Genomic DNA, 20,053 nt, shown 5'->3' on the forward strand with positions numbered 1-20,053 from the left:
ATGTCAACTATAATTATTTAAAAGGTTATCTACAATAAAAGCACTAACCAAAGAAAAAGACAAGTATCACATGTTCTCACTCATATGTGGAATCTAAAGAAAATAAACTGATGAACAAAATAGATCCAAGAGACATAGAAGCATGGAACAGACAGATGAATCTCAGAGGGATTGTGGTGGTTGGTGGGTGAGCGGGTGGGTGGGTGGATGGATGGGAAGAGATTAGCCAAAGAATGTATATGCCTGTATACATAATCCATGACACAGATAATAGTGTAGTAAAGGCCTGGGGCGGGAGGTGGGGCGGGGGGGCGGGGTGGGGGGGGGGGGAGGCGCTGGAGCTAGAAGGTGTCAATGGGGGGACAGAGGGTGCTTCTGTATAACTTCCAACAATAAAGAGAATTTTTTTTTTAAATCCTTGTCCACCAACTCCAACATCCGGGTCATCTGGGGATCGTTCTCCAGTGATTGCCTTTTCTTTTGATTATGTTTCTTCATATGTCTGGTAATTAGATTGTATTCTAGACATTATAAATAATGCATTATAGAAACAGTGGACTCTGTTTTGTTCCTCTGAATAATTGTTTGTGTAACAGGCAGTTAACTTGGTTGAGCTCATGCTCTAAGTCCTGTCTCCCCTACGGTGGGCAAAAGGAAATCTCTACGCAGCTCTCTGTTTAGGCCGAGCTGCTTGGAGTCTGCCCCAAGGCTGTGGGGTTCAGAGATCAGCAGGAGACTGGGGCAGTGTGGGTGCCCTCTAGGTCTCCCCTTTTCAGCAATTCCTCCTCCCTTTCCAGATTCTTTGGTCACTCTGAACTCTGTCCTCCCATTCCTCCACTAGTAAAACTTGAGGTTTCCATGAGTTTTAATTACTCTCAGTGGCACTGCCTGGGGGTCTGTCCTAAGTTGAAAAGAGTTAAGAATATGATTCCCTTCTTACCAGAGTGAACTCCCCTCCAGTTTCTGCATGCTTTGGTCACTCTCCATTACCTTTAGATAATATTTGGTATTTGTCCAAAGTATAAATATTTGTGTGTGTCAAAGGTTAGTGTAGTAAAAACTTCTCCATGACTGGCTCAAACTCTGATATCAAGGACTTGCCTGGGCTTTTCTAGGTACAGATACCATCACACCAGGTAACCCAGCACCCACCCCAACATGATGGAGTTCCTGCGTCAGTCCCGGGGTAAACACTAATCAGCCCATGGCTTCAACTCCCTGTTGCAGAAATTACATTTACTCAGTCATTCTAAACACTGATGGCACAGAAGAACATATTAAAATATGCTGGCTTAATTCCATATTATATTCACTAAGTTATGATGACATGATAGTTTTCTTAACTGAGACGGGAAATCATAACTGACTTTCTTTTCATGATGTTATTATTTTATGTTTTTATCCTGATCAAGAATATTAGCCTGAGAGGCTTAATGCAGGTAAAGTCCATTAACATATTTTGGGGCTCACACATACTGAAATCCATTTCATTTCATGAGAAGATTAGAAACCAAAAGAATAATTCCATAAAAGAAGAAATTTTATTTCCTCTTTTCTCACCCATCTATTAGTTTACAAATTCTTTTAAAGTGCACATTTCATGAAAGGAACTTGATGGCGTTAAGGCAGGTTTTGCTTTTTGGCATTTCCGTGTACTCTACGTCAGGATACTCTCTGCCACTATTAGTGTATTTCTGTGTAATTGTATGGCACTAGGGCACTTTAACTATTACTGAGGCTTCTTTTCTTTGAAGGAGAAACAATAGGCTTTCTTTCCAGTTAGCTGTGCGTTTCAACACTGCCTTTGTGTTTCTCGAAGAATACATATTCTTTTCAGAGCGTACAGCGAGGACTTATAAATCAAAATCTGCAGGGGTTTACCTTACAGCATTTGACGACCTAACGAGGTTCTGTAATCCTGTGCCAAGTGCTGCCGGAGAGAGCAGGGTGCAGTACTCTTGCTGGTGTTTATTTTTCTCTCATGGTTTCCTCATTCCGGTCCTCAGAACAAGTGGAACTGTAAGGAAGAGAAGCAAGTAAACAAAGCACATCTCTTCACTCCTTTAGGAAGGTGGAGACTGAAGACTCCAGAGTCAGGAATCAAGTCATAACTCCTGACCTTCGCTCCCGAACTGCACCTGCCACACATGTAGGCAATGCATAGCTGCAGTCACACCGGAGGAAACAGGCAATGCCTTACGCTTCCACTGTCTTCTCTATTCTTCTTCTTTATGATTCCCTTATGCCTGCCTCACAAGATTAGTCCCTGTTTTCTTCTCCTGCTCCTAAATATATTCCTTCAAGGCATCCCCCCCTCCTTTTTTGTTTTGTTTTGTTTGTTTTTGTTTCTGTTTTACTGGTACCAGAAAAACCACACAGGGATCTACCTGGAGAACTGAGAGAGTAGTTTAGCCAGCCACTCGCACTCGTTCAGGCTGAGGCTACCTGTGGTGTCTAAAGGGTGGTGGCTTGTGTTGGAAACGACCAGTGGGCCTCAGACCAGCCTCGGCTGTTCAACGGTTCCTCGGCTGTTCAACGGTTCCTCAGCTGTTCAACGGTTCCTCGGCCCATGGGCCCTCGTTTAGATCAGCGTTAAAGCACAGCAGCTGGACTGTGGGAATGTGTCCCTTTCTTTTGTTGTTTAGGAAAATAACTTCCCCAGTTGCCTACAGAATCAGAACCTTCCTGCATGCTGCCTTGTTCCTCATTTTTTAACCCCAAAATCCTCTCTAGAAGGCCTTCAACATGTCCCGTCACTGCCTGAACCTCTTCCACCTCTGCACCCACGATTACCCACTGTCCTTTACCGTGTTCCCTTTACCGCCATAACCTTCACGCCACTCCTCTGAGCTCTTTCACAACCCGGAGAAATGGGCGAAGATTTAAGCGCTTAGCAGAAGGGTAAACGAAAAATTTCCAATAAACAAACTTCCTCTCGACCCTCCCATGAAAATGCCCCTTCTGATTTTACGCCTGCTGAATTCAGCCTCATCCTGGTGTGACTGGCGTTGGAGGATCCTATACCATGGCTCCAGGGCCCGGCTTGAAACTCCTCCTGACCCATCCACCCAGGCCTGGAGCACCTAGCCCCCGCCCATGGCCACTGCAGTTCTGCACGGCTCGTCACCATGCCTGGACCCACCTGAGACCTGGCTCACTGAGCTCCCATCCTCCGTGCCACTGACTTCAGCATCCACACCATTGTGACCTTACATTTTTGACTTAAAAGTCTGTCGCCTCTGTCCCACTAATCTTTTACTCTACCTTAAATTAACTACAGAGCAGCTAGGTTACACATTTTGCTTTTGCTACACCTTGATTGGAAATCCTAGATTGGACATCCTCATCTCCAACTCAGAATGACCCTCTTGGAACATGCTGTTCACCCTTTACCCATTGCACTTTTCACTGTAAAAACTTTCTTTTTCTTTTTTAACCCTCACCTGAGGATATATTTCCTTTTTTTGAAGAGAGAATGGAAGAGAGACAAAGAGAAATATCGATGTAAGAGAAACACGTCAATTGGTTGCCTCCTGCACACGCCCCTACCAGGGCCCAGGGAGGCGCCTGCAACCTAGGTACTTGCCCTTGACCAGAATCAAACCCTGGACCCTTTGGTCTGCAGGCCGACGCTCTGTCCACTGAGCCAAACCAGCTAGAGCCACTGTAAAAGTTTTGAAATGTACTTTCTCCGTCTTAAGCCCTCTGTGTTATTAGATTTAATTTTCTGCAGTTAGTGTTTTATTTCTAAGCCTAATGAATTATTTTCCTTTTAGTACAGTATATAATTAATAGTTACTGAGCTCATAGAATAAAAAGTATTTTACCATCCAATGTTGATATTCTCCTATGCAACAAACATCTTACCTATAAGAAATCCCACATCTTGCCATGTTCCAAGTGTAATCAGGATCCTGTTTTTTCTCATTAATATTAAAAAAATTGCTGGTTGATTTGCTATAAAGTGTAAATAAGAAATGAAAAATGAAAACTCATCTTGCATGTCTGAGGACACATTGACTACTCTGTCTCCTGCTCCTCCTCCCCGCCCCATTACTGCAACTCGCACGCAGGAGTTGGGGATGGTGCTGACACATCTACCACTTACTCCACAGAGCCACAAACTGAATACACTGATTGCTCTTTTCTTCTTTCCTGGGATTTCTCCTCTCCTATCAAACCCAAAGAAGTGGGAAGTTTCACATTGATTTTATAAAACCAGCACTTCCTAGTATAGCAAATAAGGTACCATGAATGGCACTCCTTATTAAAACAACAAAAGAGCCCTAACTGGTTTGGCTCAGTGGATAGAGTGTCAGCCTGCGGACTGAGGGGTCCCGGGTTTGATTCCTGGGCATGTACCAGCGGGAGGTGTGCAGGAGGTAGCTGATTGATGTTTCTCTCTCATCGATGTTTCTCTCTTTCCCTCTCCCTTCCTCTCTGTAAAAAAAAAAAATCAATAAAATATATTTTTAAAAAGAAATAAAATATAGCAGGCAGTTGCAGCTCCTCACAAGCCTTTAGAAAAAATAAAGAAATCAGCATCAAAATGAAAAGGGAACCCACCATACGGGAGAACATATTTGTCAATGATGCATCCGATAAGGGGTTAATTTCTAAAATATATACAGTACTCCTACAACTCGACAAAAGGAAGACAGAGAATCCAATTAAAATATGGGCAGAGGACCTGAATAGACACTTCTCCAAAGAGGACATACAAATGGCCAAGAGACGAATGAAAAAATGCTCAGTGTCACTAATCATCAGACAATGAGGTATCACCTTACACCTGCCAGAATGGCTACCATCAATAAACCTATGCACAAAACTCAGCAGCCCGGGTACAGTATGCAGAAGATACAAATAGTTATATTCATCCAGAGTTGCAATTTCACAGAATGGGCCGTGAAAGGACAAACAGCAAGAGCATCTAATACACTGGCAAGTGAGTGGTTGAAATGATGGACCATGGAATCTTAGCTGGAGAGGGAAGGATAGCAAGAAAATAGGGAGACTGATGGGTGGGAAGAAAGCAGATATGCTGCTGAAAGCAGAAAGACCCAGCAGAGAATGGGTGTAATTGAGTGAACAATCTAAAAAGCTAAGAGGTCAATCTAGACTCTAAATGTAGCTGTTCTTGTGTAAGATAGGTGTCTTTCATTGTAGTCCTTCCTTTTTATAAAATACTTTAAGTCAGAACTAGCTGACTTACCAAGGTTTTGTGGCCTGTCTACACAGTGGAATTTAGTGTAGTGGTTAGGTATATATGTCTTTGAATCAGGACCTAAGCATAGTTACTTAACCTATGCCTCAGATTTCTCAACCATGAGATGGGGTAATAACTTACTTCATATTCACATGGAAAATGCATATTGGTTTCCAAACACCTGACTTAAAAACATTTAGAAAATAGGGAGGCGGAGATGGGGGCGGGGGCAGGGGCAGGGGCAGGGGCAGGGGCGGGCTAGAAGAGGTCAATGGGGGATAAATGGGGACATATGTAATACTTTCAACAAAAAAGATTTTTTAAAAACTTTTGGAAAACAATCCATTTGTGATTGGTGATACCTTATATTATTTTAAACACCTTTTGGTATGAGGTGTTAGTGCAGTTCCTTTAGTTGTTTTATGTATTCAAAAGTATTTGTTATTGAGTGCTATTATGTGCCAGACATTGTTCCAGGTGCTAAGACTAAGCAGCAAACAAAACAAAATCCCTGCCCTGGGGAGTGTACATTCTAGTCAAAAGAGGCCAGATGCTAAGCAAATGAAAAGTAAGTATGAGTAGGCCAGATGGTGATGATGACTGGAGTCAGGTCCAGTGGGGAAAGGAGGGTGAGGAGGGCCTGGGGAGCCTTGTGTTACATATGATGCTGTGGGAAGGCGTCCAGAACAAGGGGCTACTTGAGCATTTGCCTCGGCCACGTAGGTGTATGTGGGAAAGAACATTGCAGAGAGGGGAGCACTAAGTATGAAGCTCCTCAGGTAGAACATACTTGACATGTTTGAAGTCTGTGTGGAAGACCAGTGTGGCCAAGCTTGATGAGAAAAGGTGGAGCTGGTAGGATATGAGATCAGAGAAGTAGCAGGAGGCTAGCCAGACCCTGAGTGACCTGGTAGGTCATGCAAGATCACTGGCTTTCATTCACTGGAGGATTCTGAGGAGAAGAGTGACATGATCTGATTTATGTGGACAGTAGATAGGGGATGGGAAAAGGCAGGGAAACCAATCATGAGTTTATTGCAATGATCCAGAGGAGAATCGCTTGAACCCATACAGAAGCAGAAGCGGTGAGAAGTGGTCGGATTCTGCTATAATATATTTTGAAGGTAGAGCCAAAAGGATTTACTAGTGTGCTGGGTGTGTGGTAAGAAAGAAGAGTCAAAGGTGACTGTAAGATCTAGCCTAAAGCAAACTAGAAAATGAGGTAGGGAAGATTGAGAAAGCAACAATGTGGATTGGGACACAGAGAAAAGAGAGAAGAGAGTTCATTTTTAGACATGATAAGTTTAAGATGCCTATGAGATATCCACAGTAGTGATGTCAAGAAGACAGCTAGATAGAAGAGTCTGAGTTCAGGGAATAGATCTGCACTAGGGACAGATTGAAGAGTCATCGATATAACAAAGGCATTAAAGTCATCAGATTGGATGAGATCACATAAGGGGTGAGCATAAGTAAAGAAAAATAAGGCATCTGAAGACTGAGCCCAGGGGCACCCCTACAGACAGAGGTCAGCTGATCAGGTGAAACCAACCGAGGTTCTTCAAGAGGTAGCCAGTAAGGAAGAGAAGAATCAACAGAAAATGGTATTCCAAAGAAAAATGAAGTGCTCCAATATCTAAGACAATTGTGGAATTGGGTAGTAAGATAAAATAGAGGCCAAGAACATTGCAAGAGAAGAGGTACAGAAACCAGAATATTGGAAGGATTGTCTCTGTGGACATTTTAATCACCAAGAATGTTGACAAGAGAAAAATAAAACATAAAAATAAAAAAAGAATGTTGACGGGAATCATATTAGAAACAGTGACGGTAAGTCAGGTGTGAAAATTTTTCAAGGGGTGAGGGGAAGCAGGTATGTTTTGGATGTTGGTAATATTAAGTTGGCATGTGAAAGTGTTGTTATTCAACTACTTTTTAACCTATAAAAATGGCAATTTCATATGGTTCAACCCAATATAACTGAATATATATATATATATATATATATATATATATATATATATATAAACTAGAGGCCCAATGCACAAAATTCATACAAGAGGCTTGGCCCTCACAGCCCTGCAGCCCCAGCTTCGTCTGGAAGGTTGTCCGGACGATCGTTCTGCTGTTTGGTCTAAGTAACATATTAGCTCTTTATTATATAGAATATGTCTGAATTGTGGTCAGCCTCCATATATATATATATATATATATATATAATTTTCTTTTCCAGTTGTAAAGCCCCCGAGATCAGGAATCCGTATTTTATCGCATGTGTATCTTTCATATCACCTAGTGATCTGCTTGGTCCTTTTAGTTGGTCATACAGCACTTCACATACATACCTGTTACTGTATTTGCTATTGCTGACTTTTGTTGTCATTTCAGGGTGATAATTCCTCTCCTTACCATCCAAGTTGGGAAACAATTGAGAAATAGACACAGGCATCAGATGGGGATCAATCACAGCTTTACTGCCGATTACACTGAAATAAAGAAAACAGCTCGGACCTGAGACCAAGAAGGGAACACCACTCTTTCTCCTCTGGGATGACCTCAGACACTCAGTCACTTGACAAATGCAAACTGCCTGCCAAGGGCAAGGCCATTTTCAAACATGAAAGGGATCCCCGAGGGCAGGAGAGGAGGGGCTGGGGAGCAGCAGATGCAAGACCTTACAGGGGCTCCGTTCTTTGTCTCCCTTCTCTCCAGTCTCCCAGTGCCAGCCCTCCGTGATGCTCTCTTTAGTTTTTGCAGCCATGCCGTTACCATGGTGTTTGACAAGTTTGTTGAAGAGGTGCCAATTTTGGAAGATGTGGTCAAAGGTGGCAACTACTTCCCCTGTCGCGCTGGTCACCCAGGGCTGTTGTACTAAGCTTACCACTGTGGGCAGGCAGGTGTCAACGACAGAGCCAGAGAGGCCGGGCCACAGTGACCCTTCCCGCCACTTACCATTTAGGTAAGTCACTCCTCCCTAGGGAGACAAGAATTGAGGGAACTGGAGAGAAAGGTGGACGTTTTCTCCCCCAAACATCTGACAGTAGATCCAGGTTTTGTGAGGCCTGAAGCTTATACAATTTAGATGGTCTTCTTTAACAAAAAAAAAAAAAATTGCAAGTGCAAAATTAGGTAGAAGGCTAGGAAGAGGCCAGAGCAAGGGAGGTCCTGAAACTGAAGTGGTCCAGCTTTACAATAAATCCTCCTCTGCTTTTGAGAAGGTAGAAATACCTATTCTAGTGAGCACGTCTGTGAGGATACTCTCAGATACAATAATGCCACCTGCAATCAAACCAACTTGACCTGGATCAAATGATAAAGAAGAATGATGGCCCACGTTCATGAAGCGTCCAGCTGTTGGACAGGCTCCGTGAAGGGTTGAACTAGCAGCTTAACAATGTCTTAATGACCCAGTTTCTTCCCATCTCTCTTCTGTGCTGCCCACAGTATCTATTCATCCTCAGGGGCCGCCCTACAAGTTAACAACATGAATGCCAGCAGCAATGGGAACTACCAGCTTTCTTTCCTGTTAGAAGAGAAAGGACAAGTGCCTCAATCACAGGACAAAAGCCCTGAGTTCCACACCATGGCCTGCTGGATTCAAGAGTCCCAGTGGCAAAGGTTGAAGTTAAGTACTGGGGCAACAGAGCTAGGAGAACCTTAAAGGTCAGGCCAGGCACGGCCCACCTACATAATGGAGGAGTGGAACTGAGGTTGGTGAAGCATCCACAACATTAAACTAGAGATTAGAGTAAGGAATAATAAGCTAAATGTATTGAAAGTTCTCCAGCCCAGCCAGTGTGGCTCAGTGATTGAGTGTCAACCTATGAACCAGGAGGTCAGGGTTCGATTCCTGGTCAGGGCATGTGCCCAAGTCAAGGGCTCGATCCCCAGTGTGGAGCATGATTCTCTCACATCATTGATATTTCTATCTCTCTCCCTCTCCCCTCCTCTCTGAAATCAATAAAAATATATTTTGTAAAAAAGAGTTTTTCAGATGTCCTTTGATTTACACCCCCGCCCCCCCCCCCCCCCCCCCCCCCCGCCCCAAATCTTCATTTTCCTCTTCCATAAGCCTGATTGCCAGGAGGGCAGGTGTCGTTTGTTCACTAGTTTACCCAGCATATAGAATATAGAGTAAGTGCTCAAAATTTATTGAGAGGATACATGAATTTACCACAAACTTATGAGAAACAACTTGTTGGAGTGTTAAATAGGTAACTGTAATGGTTTATGTAAAAATAACCATGAAAGGGATCCCCGAGGGCAGGAGAGGAGGGGCTGGGGAGCAGCCACATAGGTACTTTATGTAAAGTATGCAGGAATGTAAAGTCATCAACAAAAAGGTTTAGAGATGATTGGATTTGAGTTGACTGGATAAGTCAGGTCAGAAACCTATGTCTTATTGAAGAAAGTGGAAAGAGGATGATAAATGGCTCTTCAAACTCAAACTTGGTTCAAGTATCAGAGACTCAATCCGACATCAAAAATGTTTCACAATGCCAAAACCGGTTTGGCTCAGTGGATGGAGCGTCGGCCTGCAGACTGAGGGGTCCCAGGTTCGATTCCGGTTAAGGGCATGTGCCTGGGTTGCGGGCACATCCCCAGTGGGAGATGTGCAGGAGGCAGCTGATCGATGTTTCTCTCTCATCGATGTTTCTGACTCTCTATCTCTCTCCCTTCCTCTCTGTAAAAAATCAATAAAATGTATTAAAAAAAAAAAATGTTTCACAAGGAAACAGAAAGATAAGTTAAGCCCTAGACAGTTTGGCTCAGTGGATAGAGTGTCGGCCTGAGGACTGAAGGGTCCTGGGTTCAATTCGGGTCAAGGGTACATGCCTGGGTTGCCCACTCACTCCCCAGTAGGGGGTGTGCAGAAGGCAGCCAAATCAATGATTCTCTCTCATCATTGATGTCTCTCTCCCTTCCTCTCTGAAATCAATATATATATATATATATATATATATAAAAACACACACATATATATATGTGTGTGTGTGTGTGTGTATAATGTTAAAAATGACGGATAATTAAGCTAACTATTTTATTTTGCCATTATATGGGGAGGACAATTAGATTAAATGTGAGCACTAAATTAGTAGGTGTGTAATGGAATACCTTGAGCTGAAGGTAATGATTTAACATATTTTTCTATGGAAAAGTAAAGCTGAAAACAAGTACTCTTTCTTAGTGTGATAAAGCTACTGGAGAGAAAGAATTGTGTGATAATTTTGCATGACCTCTGATTTTCCCATTTTTTACATCTTTCATTCTCCTGAAAAGATGGACAAAAATCTAAGCTTTGAAACGCAAGAGTACATTTTAAATATACTAAGCCTTTTTCTTTAAACAAAAGTACTGATTGGCAATTACTCTGGTAAATGTTTATATTTAGAACTATGTTTCTTGATCTAGAATGCATTTTTTTTAATATTCAGTTTTATAAATCAAGTCATACCTGTTCTGGTTAATGTGATGCTATTATGTGTGATAGATTTCATTTAGGGTGGGGTAGTTAGATTGCAATGATTTTAAAACAAGGCTCCAGCTCAGGAACCTAGGAATGTTAGTAGGAGATTGGAGAAGGTCCACAGCAGGCCAAGCACTTCAGCTATTCTGATAAACAATTTGATTACTGATGCTGACTCTTGCATAGTAAGCAGGTCACCCAAACCTTATACTTGATGCTTGCTGTGAAGGTAGTATTTGAACCACCCTTCCCGTGGACACAGTCATTCATTTGTCCATTTAAATACCATTTTATATTAATATGTCAGTATATCTCCAACCATGGCAGGGTTTCCTATGGCCACACACCTTGCCTTGGCTTTCTATGCATTTCTAGTACTGAAGAATCGGTTAGGTTAAAAAACAAACAGAAAAAGGATGTATTGTAAGAAGAAATAATGCACAAAATGGTATAATTTTAGGCAAGTAGAATAATTCTTAATTTGTCTGAAAATAGAATAAGTAGCATATAAAAGGCCTTTGAAAGTTAAATGCAAAATTATATGAAAATTGTGCCTAAGAATATTATGACAAAATAGGGTTTCTGCATAAGGAATCTGATTTTGCCATCAATTAACAACCTCTCATAGGAAAAAAAAAAAATGTTTGAAGTGCCCTCTGTATTATTTAAGGTGAACGATCTTTAATCCAAATAGCGATTTATATACTAAAAGACAGGAGTTCTCTAGGTCCAACAGAATTCGACCTATTTACACATTACCCATTTGCCCAGAGTGAAGTCAGGGCTTTCACAATGGCTCCTAATGGCCCATATAATCTGCCCTACCCGACTTTCCTCTCGGACTTGTCTACTTCTTCCCCCTCTTCCTTCTGCCCCACTCACGCTGATGTACTGCATTAGCAGGGCACACCAGGCACATTCTCACATGTAAGCCTTCGCCCCAGCTGCTTCCTCTGCCTGGAATCCTCCTCCCTGGGCATCCCCAAGGCCACCTCCTTCAAATCTCTCTGCTCAAACATCACTTTCGCAACAATGCCCACGCCGCCCATCTTTTTAACATTGTGCCCCTCCCCGCTCTTGATCCCCTCCCTCTGCATTTACTAGGTGACATTTATTGCCTTCTAGCATCCTATATCAGTTTTCTTACTGATGATGCTTATTGTCTACTTCTCTTCTAGACTGAAAACCTCATGAGGGAAGAATTGTTTTTTTTGTTCCCTGCTTGGTACACTGTACGTTGACAGTAAACATTTTTTGAATTCGTGAGCATGTCAATGATCTGCTTGCTTAATGTTGAATCAGGAACTCACTTTAATCATGTGTTATATTTCAAAAGTCAAACTTCCTCCTCAAAGAGAAAGACTCATGTACAGAAAAAAAAAAAGCCTAGCAAACACGCACACATACCAAAACATCAAGTTCTCATTTCCAACAAAAGGATTGTTTTTCTAAGGAAGTAATACAAAATGGGTAAAATTGCAATTTCACACACACACACACACACACACACACACACACACACACACACAAATGTATGAAGATGTTAGTGACAGTATTCTGGGTTTTATAGGAACGAAAAATGCTAGTTGAAACGTCAGAGACTCAACGAGAAGGCGAGGATTTCCTGCTGGACTTTTAAGTAACGCATCCTGCCAGGGTGACCTGAGGCACGAATGCCAGGCACATACACCGGTCACCTGCTGCTTTTCCGGGCTGCCGACCCTCCTGCAGGTCAGCTCAGTCCTGCCGACCTGCAGCCCTTCACTTAGGGGCGAGCACACAGCCGCGGAGGCTGCACACATCCAAGGGGAGGGTTCACCCCGCCGGAGTCTAAGTTCCAGTGGTTCTCAACCTTCCTAATGCCGCGACCCTTTAATACAGTTCCTCATGTTGTGGTGACCCGCAATTTCATTGTTACAAATTGAACATAATTAAAGTATACTGATTAATCACAAAAACAATATGTAATTACATATGTGTTTTCAGATGGTCTTAGGCGACCCCCGTGAAAGGGTCGTTCGACCCCCAAAGGGATCGCGACCCACAGGTTGAGAACCGCTGGCTAAGCGAAGTCACCGAAGCCTCCATTCTGTGCCCGTCATCTGCTGCGAAAGCCTAAGTAGGAAATTCGCGGCGTGGGGTCTCCATGGGGCGCCCCCTCCCGGCCCCAGGCACCCGAGGCCGTCCAGCGGCCCAGGGTCGGGATGAATAGCCTCACTCACTTCGGGCAAAGGTGGGTCGGGGGCGCGCGTTGGGCCGCATTCTCCGACCTTTGTGAGTTGGGTCCGTTTCGTGGGAATTTGGCAGCGCGCGGCCCGAGCGCAGCCCTCGCCCCGGGCCATGTGGGGATGCTGCACAGGTGGCACCGGGCCCGAGGGGAGCGAGACCTCCCGCCTCCTGCCACCTGCGGCCGGACGCGGGAGGCCCCCCGCTCCCCAGGCTTCGAAGTCCGTGCGGGGAGCCGCGGAGCAGGATCCCGCCCGGGAGCCACCCCGTCGGGGCGGGGCTGCGGATCGGCCCAACCACTGCCCGCGGGAGGGGGGTCCGACCACAGCACGGCCTTAACCGCCCGCCCTGCCAACCATCCTGGGGATCCCTCCTCCTCCATGCCTGGGCGGGAGGGAGACCCTGCCCCTGCTGCCCTTCCCGCGACACGGAGGAGCGCCATCCTGCCCTCCTGCCCCGTCTCCTCCGCGCCCTCCCCCCCCGCCGCGGTGGTACGTCCCGGGCGCGCGTCACGTGGCGGAGGGCGCGGTCCGCCCCGGCCCAGGAGGTGCCTCTCGCGGCCTCTGCGCTTCTCGGAGCGGCGTCGGCGGCTGGAACGATGCTGGGCCGGAGTCGCCTGAGTGCCGGCTTCCTGGCCGTGGCCGCGGCCGTGGCCCTGGCGCAGCACGCGCCGCCGGTGGGTGAGCTCGAGGGTCGCAGGTGCGGGCGTGGCCGGGAGGCGGGGCGTGGGGACACCTGGTCCCCGCTGCATCTGGACAGGTGTCGGCGGTTTCCTGCGCGGGGGGCACAGGGGTGCAGGTGGAGGGGGCCCCGCTGTTAGCAGCACACCTGCCAGGGAGCTCCTGGGCTCCGCAGAACGGAGGCTGTGATTTACACCCCCATTTTCAGGGGGTGCCCTGGTGCCCCCCGTTCCGGGCGCGCGCATTCTGAACCGCTGAGAAGAGGAAAACTTCCAGGCGACCTGTGTGCATGGCTCACTGGAGCGAGGGCCGGCCGGCCTGATGACTCGGGCACTCCCGGCCCCTGACGCGGTGCTGGGGCGGTGCAGCCGGGGCAGTGGGAGCAGCCCGGGCCCCGCGTGGCTGCGCCTCCCCGCCCCCCCCACCCCCACCCCCCACCCCCAGGTTATGCGGCCGCCTGTCCCGCGCCGCTGTCCTTTCCCCGCCAGTGACGGGAACACGGGTTAGACACCGAGGCAGCAGCCTGGCGCGGACTCCGCAGACGAGGAGGAAGCGGCCGGGAGGAAATGTCTAGCCAGAGGTCACACTTTTGTTTACTGAAGCGCCTAGACGCGGCCTCCTGACACCCGGGCTGCTGCGCTTTCATCATTCTCCTCTTTAAAAGCCACGAGACCGCATTTTTCTTGGCCAGTTGATCAGATAAGTGGGACTTGACCTGAGCCTGGAGGAGGATCTAGAACAGCTTAGAGAGGATGCTGACAAGTGGGAGCAAGATGTGTACTCTTTTGCAAGTATTTCTCCAAGGAGAGAAGCTTTGTGAATAAAATCATGGTGGGATTAATATTCAGCCATTGAAAGTTGTTATCGTGCCCGGCTGCCCTGGCTCAGGGGTTGGGCATCCGTCTGTGAACCAGGAGGTCAGGGCACAGGCCCGGGTTGTGGGCTCGATCCCCAGTGTGGGGCGTGCAGGAGGCAGCCATTCAATGATTCTCGCTCATCATTGATGTTTCTCTCTCTGAAATCGATAAAAAAATAAATGTTTAAAAAGGTTATCGTGTTAAGCAAGTAAAAGCTGAGTACGAAGGAGTCTGCACAATGATTTCAGTAATATAATAAGGATGCATGGTATATGCATGTGGACAAGGATTGGAAGAGTATAAGGAAAAATAAAATGAGTGTGTTTAGCGTGGGTAGGGAATTGCTTTGAAGTGGTTGGAATCGGGATGTTTAACGAAATTATTACTTTGATACCATCCATGCCCTTCAGCCAAACTCCCCAGGAATCACAACTGGTAGTTCAACAAATTATTACTCTTTGTGGCGAGGGAGAAAGCACAGCATGGGGTAAGCGGGGGGGGGGGGGGGGGGGGGGGGGGGGGGGGGGGGTGTTAGGAAGAACCTGCTTCATAATTGAGAGTTCAGTTGTTTTATCTGGAGGTGCAGCTAAGGAATCGGGGGGTTGCTGTACATTGAATGCTTTTAGAAAGTGGGGCAATTCCCTGATTGGGTAAAGAAGACACAGTCATTCATTTAGCAAGAGAAGGGGGTGTTTGGTATTTTGTGGGTTGCATAGCACCCTTGTTGTCGTCCGTGCTGACACAGAATCATGAGTGGCCTTGCTTTGTTGGGTTTTATGCTGCCTCACTGGGGTAGGAATTCTGGGAGGTTGGTTAGATCCAAAAAGGGGAACAGAAGTGGCCTGGCCGTGGGTGTCCGGCCAGCATGTGATCACACTGAGGTCTGGTTGTGAACCTCAGAGAAGTTTCAGCTGTCGGGCTGCTTTTTTTCTTCTTTCCCAATACTTTACTTTTTTGGGCAAAGGTATTTTAAAGGCTGTTTTTAAAACAAGAAGAACCAGCTGACTCCATGACTTTAATAGTTCTTACCTAGAATAGTGGTTGTCAGAATCTAGCCCAGCTACTGAGGTCAGTTTGGGAAGCTGCTTTCCTAAGTCTTTAATGAAATGAGGAGGAGAGCATGAAACGAAAATTATTAAGTCAGAGTTTTGGCTTTTATTCTGATTTTACAGCCTTCTAATTTTTGTTGTTAAGGTGTTCTTTCTTTTGTGTGTGTGCGTTTTTGTTTTGTTTAACATCTCCTCCTGGGAGAATAAAAATTTGGACTCCCGTGTGCTGGGCCCCTCTTAATTTTGTTACTGATCTGGAAAATTCTGGGAGTCACTGGCTGAAAGGATCTTTGGAACCTCACAGAAGTTTAGTGACCTCGATCTCTGACAAGAGTAAGCAGTTTTTTCACTTCGGATCATTTTACATGATACACAGTGTATAGCCACATAGGTACAAAAGCTATTTCAAAACTACTCCTGACTAATGTGAATAATGAGGGCCCGCTGTAAATTACAAACAAAAAACCATTTGATTCGGAATGCCTGTGGGCTTTATTCCTTCTTGTTTGAGGCTTTCAGAATACAGCATATTTTAAGGTCTTCCTGAGCCATTCTTTACTGTTGATTCTAGAAGGAGACCTATTAAGGATGGTGGTAACGAGAGTGGTGCAAAATGGAGAGGGAGAGGGAGGCAGAGTCATCAGGCTCTAGACCTTGTTAAAGATTTGTTTTTATTGATTTCAGAGAGGAAGGGAGAGGGAGAGAAAGATAGAAACATCAATGAGGAGAGAGAATCATGATCGGCTGCCTCCTGCACCCCCCACACTGGGGATAGAGCCTGCAATCCGGGCATGTGACTTGACCAGGAATCGAACCGTGACCTCCTGATTCATAGGTCAATGCTCAACCATTGAGCCATGCTGGCCAGGCAAGGATTTTGGATTGTATCCTAAAAACAAGGAAGCCATGGATAGTTTTAAACAAGATATGACAAGATAACATTTTCACTTTAAAAAGATCACTTTGGATTGAAAGGGAGCCAGGGTGGATGTGAGGAGACTAGTCCAGGGGAGAAAATGGGGTGACCTTCAGGAGGGAATGCCAGTGGAGAAGGAGGGAAGTGGGTCGAAGGGTTGGATGGGGATGAGGGGCAGGCACCTTTCTGAGTGCTCAGCGGGGGTGAGTGGTGGCATCCCAGGGAACATGGGGAGGGAAATGTTGGGGGGTGGAAGAGTGAAGATCATTTTCATTCTGGTTATGTTAAATTTCCAGCCCGAGTATGGAGCTCCCCAGCAGGCCTTTGGGACTGGAGCTCAGGAGAGAGATTTGGGAGTTATAGGCATATTGCTTGAAGCCATTGGAGCAGGTGAACATGGAGTAGGTGGAGGGTATAGAAAGAGAAGAAAAGACAAGGCCTAGCAGGTGTGAGGTGATACGTCATTGTGTAAGTGCTGGCCTGGCGAGGATGTGGAGAGGAGGGAACCCTCATGCACTGCTGGTGGGAATGCAGACTGGTGCAGCCACTGTGGAAAGCAGTGTGGAGCTTCCTCAAAAAACTAAAAATGGAACTGCCTTATGACCCAGCAATTCTCCTTCAGGGAATTTATCCAAAAAAAACCCTGAAACACTAATTGGAAAAAATATATGCACCCCTATGTTCATTGCAGCGTTATTTACAATAGCTAAGATTTGGAAGCAGCCCAAGTGCCTATCAGTAGAAAAGCGGATAAAAACGCTATGGTACATTTACACAGTAGAAATGGAATACTACTGTGCCATAAAAAGGAAGAAAATGTTACCCTTTGTGACAGCATGGATGGACCTGGAGAATATTATGCTAAGTGAAATGAGCCAGTGAGAGAAAGACAAGTATCATATAATTTACTCATATGTGGAATTTAATGAATAAACTGAACTACCAAATAAAATAGAGACAGACTCATAGATAGAGAGCAGGTAGACAGCTCTGTTGGGGGATAAGGGAGGGATTGAGCAAAAAAGAAAAAAAGAGAACTCATGGACCTGGACAGCAATGAGTGTGGTGAATGTGGGGGATGGGGGGAGCAGGGAGGTAGAAGAGAGCATAGAGATGATAAAGGGTGATGGAAAATAAAATAATAAAAGCGTAATATGCTAATTAGACCAGACGTCCTTCTGGACAAAGACGGGGCTTCCAGGGAAGCCTGGGTCCCGGGTGCCAGAGGGAAGCTGGCGCCAGCAGCCAGAGGAAGGAAGGCCTACTCTTGCACAAATTTCGTGCATCAGGCCTCTAGTATATATATATTTGGTAGATGAAAACCAAGGGTCCTATTTTACATGTAAGTTTTGCCTTTTCTTAAAATATATTTTTATTTATTTCAGAGAGGAAGGGAGAGGGAAAGAGATAGAAACATGAATGATGAGAGAGAATCATTGATCAGCTGCCTCCTGTACACCCCCTACTGGGGATTGAGCCCGTAACCCGGGCATGTGCCCTGACCAGGAATCAAACCGTGATCTCCTGGTTCATAGGTCAGAGTTCAACCACTGAGCCACACCAGCCAGGCTTGCCTTTTGTTTTTAATAAAACCAAAATAGGGAAAACGAAGAAGAGGCCTAGGCTGAGGCTAAGGGACCGGTGCACGCAGGTGTCAGGTAGAGAAGAACTGAGCACGTTAATGCAGCAGCCAGAGTGGGAGAGTGAGAGTGTGGGACAGCTTACCTCTGCTGATGCCATTGACACATCAGGTGTCTGTTGGGCTTGGCAGCTGGAGCCATTGCTCACCTTGGCCAGTGCAGCGCTGGGAGCAGGTAACAGGTTGCTGTAGGCTGAGGAGAGATCAGAGGGAAAGGAATTGGAATGGAGGAGATGGCTGTTCTCAGTAATAAAGCTGAGCAGATTCCTGAAATGTGTGAACACAAACATAATGGCTCAGTAATTAATTGCCGAATTGAACTTATTTTCATGCATCAGCCTCTCATATGACATTAGCTACTGAGTCCGGTTTTAGCCATGATTTCCACAGAGTTTTCAGGAATCACGTAAACCCCACCTGACCTGACCAGTTTTCTTGTCAGTGCACCTGCTTGTCCCTAGTATGTACCCAACGGCAGGAACACAAAGGTAGAGTCTGTTCACTTAGTCAGTCTGCAAATACTGCACACCTACTGTGTGCCAAACTCTGTTCCCCATGCTGGGAACAGGTCGATGAACAAGACGTAAGGTCTGCCCTCATGGAGGATTTATTCACATTTCTTTTACCTGAATATCCCTAGTTTAATAGGATGCCATCCCATCCAAAGTGAGACGACAGATGAAAAACTTTGCATGCTTGCTTGAATTTGTTATATATGCAAGAAACATGCCTTTTCTTATTCAGTAGGTGTGTGTCTGTTCTGTTGTACACGGAGAACATGTAAGAAAACACCTCTTTAGAAAATAGTTGTTGAATTAAAGAATTGAATTAAAATTGCCTTGCTAGAATTGTTCAGCTCCTTTTCTGATGGTATGAACACTGCTGTGAGCCGTATCATTTCTTTACCTTTCATTGTCTTTTTCTGAGTCTGTGAATAAGACAAGAACATGAGGGCTTTCTGCACGTTTTTTGTACAGCCTTTTCACTAGGTGCTCACTGATTCTTCACGGCGCAGATATTTTAAGGAGCTGTTCAACTCCTGTCATTGCTTTGAGGTGTGGGGCATTCAGGTTGCTAATGGAAAATTTTTCCCTTTATGTATTATTTTCCTCTAAGTATAGTATCTCCTAGGCTTATAATTAGTTTGTCTTAATGAGTGGGGAGGACATAAAGACTAATTAATTTCAAAGAGCATCAAGTTCCTGTCAAATAACCAGAATGATTAGAGCATTCACTGACCCAGAAAGTGTTCCCAGGACATTTTCAGCACTTCCTCTGGTCTTAGGAAGTACAAATGAGACAGGGGCATGAGAGAGAGATTGACTGAAATTCTAAGTCACTTGTGTGTGTTTTTTCCTGGTGACAGAGTAGCACAGTATACCGAGCAGACGGCGTAATATGCCTAATCCATCGTGTATAATCTTTACCTCTCATCTATTTAAATTTATACTCACCTTGATAAGTTTGCCTATTATTAAATCCATGTGTAGTTAAATTTGGAGACAGCAAGAAACTTTAAATAATAAATGTGTTCATTGTAATTCTATGTAAGTCTACACATAGATTTTGAAACCCTCTTTCCTTGTAGAAATCTCCCTTTTAGGTGAGGGTGTAGCTGTCTCCCCCCCCCCCCCCCCCCCAATCCAATTGGTTAAAATGACTTTTTTTTTTACCTTTTATTCTTACAGCCAGATTCTATGCAGAGTTCATGTCTGCATTATAATTTCATGTTTATCTATTGCAGCCGTGATGATTATAGTACAGTATCTTATTGACCTCAGACTCCTACATGTATGATGGCTAGGTTACTCTCTCACCTTTGAGGCAGGTTGGATCCTCTCCAAAGACTTGACAGAGCACTTTTAACTTCCCTCACTGTTGTCTCCTAAGAGATAAGCCTTGCAGTTTGGTTTTTATATTGGTTTTGGAACCCAGGCCAGCCATGCAAATACGATTATGAGGGAGAGATGAACATCATTACATTTCATTTACTTGCTGAGTTTACTTCAG

The 20,053-nt window shown here is 45.2% G+C and overlaps 1 protein-coding gene and 1 long non-coding RNA gene across 3 annotated transcripts in view; one reads left to right on the forward strand and one right to left on the reverse strand.

The window, feature by feature from the left end:
* Window positions 1-1,522: 1,522 nt before the first annotated feature.
* On the reverse strand, window positions 1,523-13,162 carry LOC139004852 (uncharacterized). Of its 2 annotated transcripts, XR_011470622.1 has the most exons (3): window positions 12,899-13,162; window positions 7,555-7,695; window positions 1,523-2,017 (listed from the first exon to the last, which is right to left on the reverse strand). It is a non-coding gene; the product is annotated as an uncharacterized lncRNA (long non-coding RNA). The 2 variants fall into 2 exon arrangements; XR_011470621.1 differs by lacking the exon at window positions 7,555-7,695.
* A 297-nt stretch (window positions 13,163-13,459) lies between these two features.
* The window catches only part of ASAH1 (N-acylsphingosine amidohydrolase 1), a 34,789-nt gene continuing 28,195 nt past the window's right edge, over window positions 13,460-20,053 (forward strand). The window contains exon 1 of the mRNA XM_070408254.1: window positions 13,460-13,578. Coding sequence (XP_070264355.1) covers window positions 13,501-13,578 — 78 coding nt within the window. The 5' untranslated portion in view covers window positions 13,460-13,500. The remainder of the gene's footprint in view (window positions 13,579-20,053) is intronic.

This window comes from Myotis yumanensis, unplaced genomic scaffold (genome assembly GCF_028538775.1).
Source record: "Myotis yumanensis isolate MYYU_CA2020_CCGP unplaced genomic scaffold, mMyoYum1.0.hap1 SCAF_3, whole genome shotgun sequence".
Lineage (NCBI taxonomy): Eukaryota > Metazoa > Chordata > Mammalia > Chiroptera > Vespertilionidae > Myotis > Myotis yumanensis.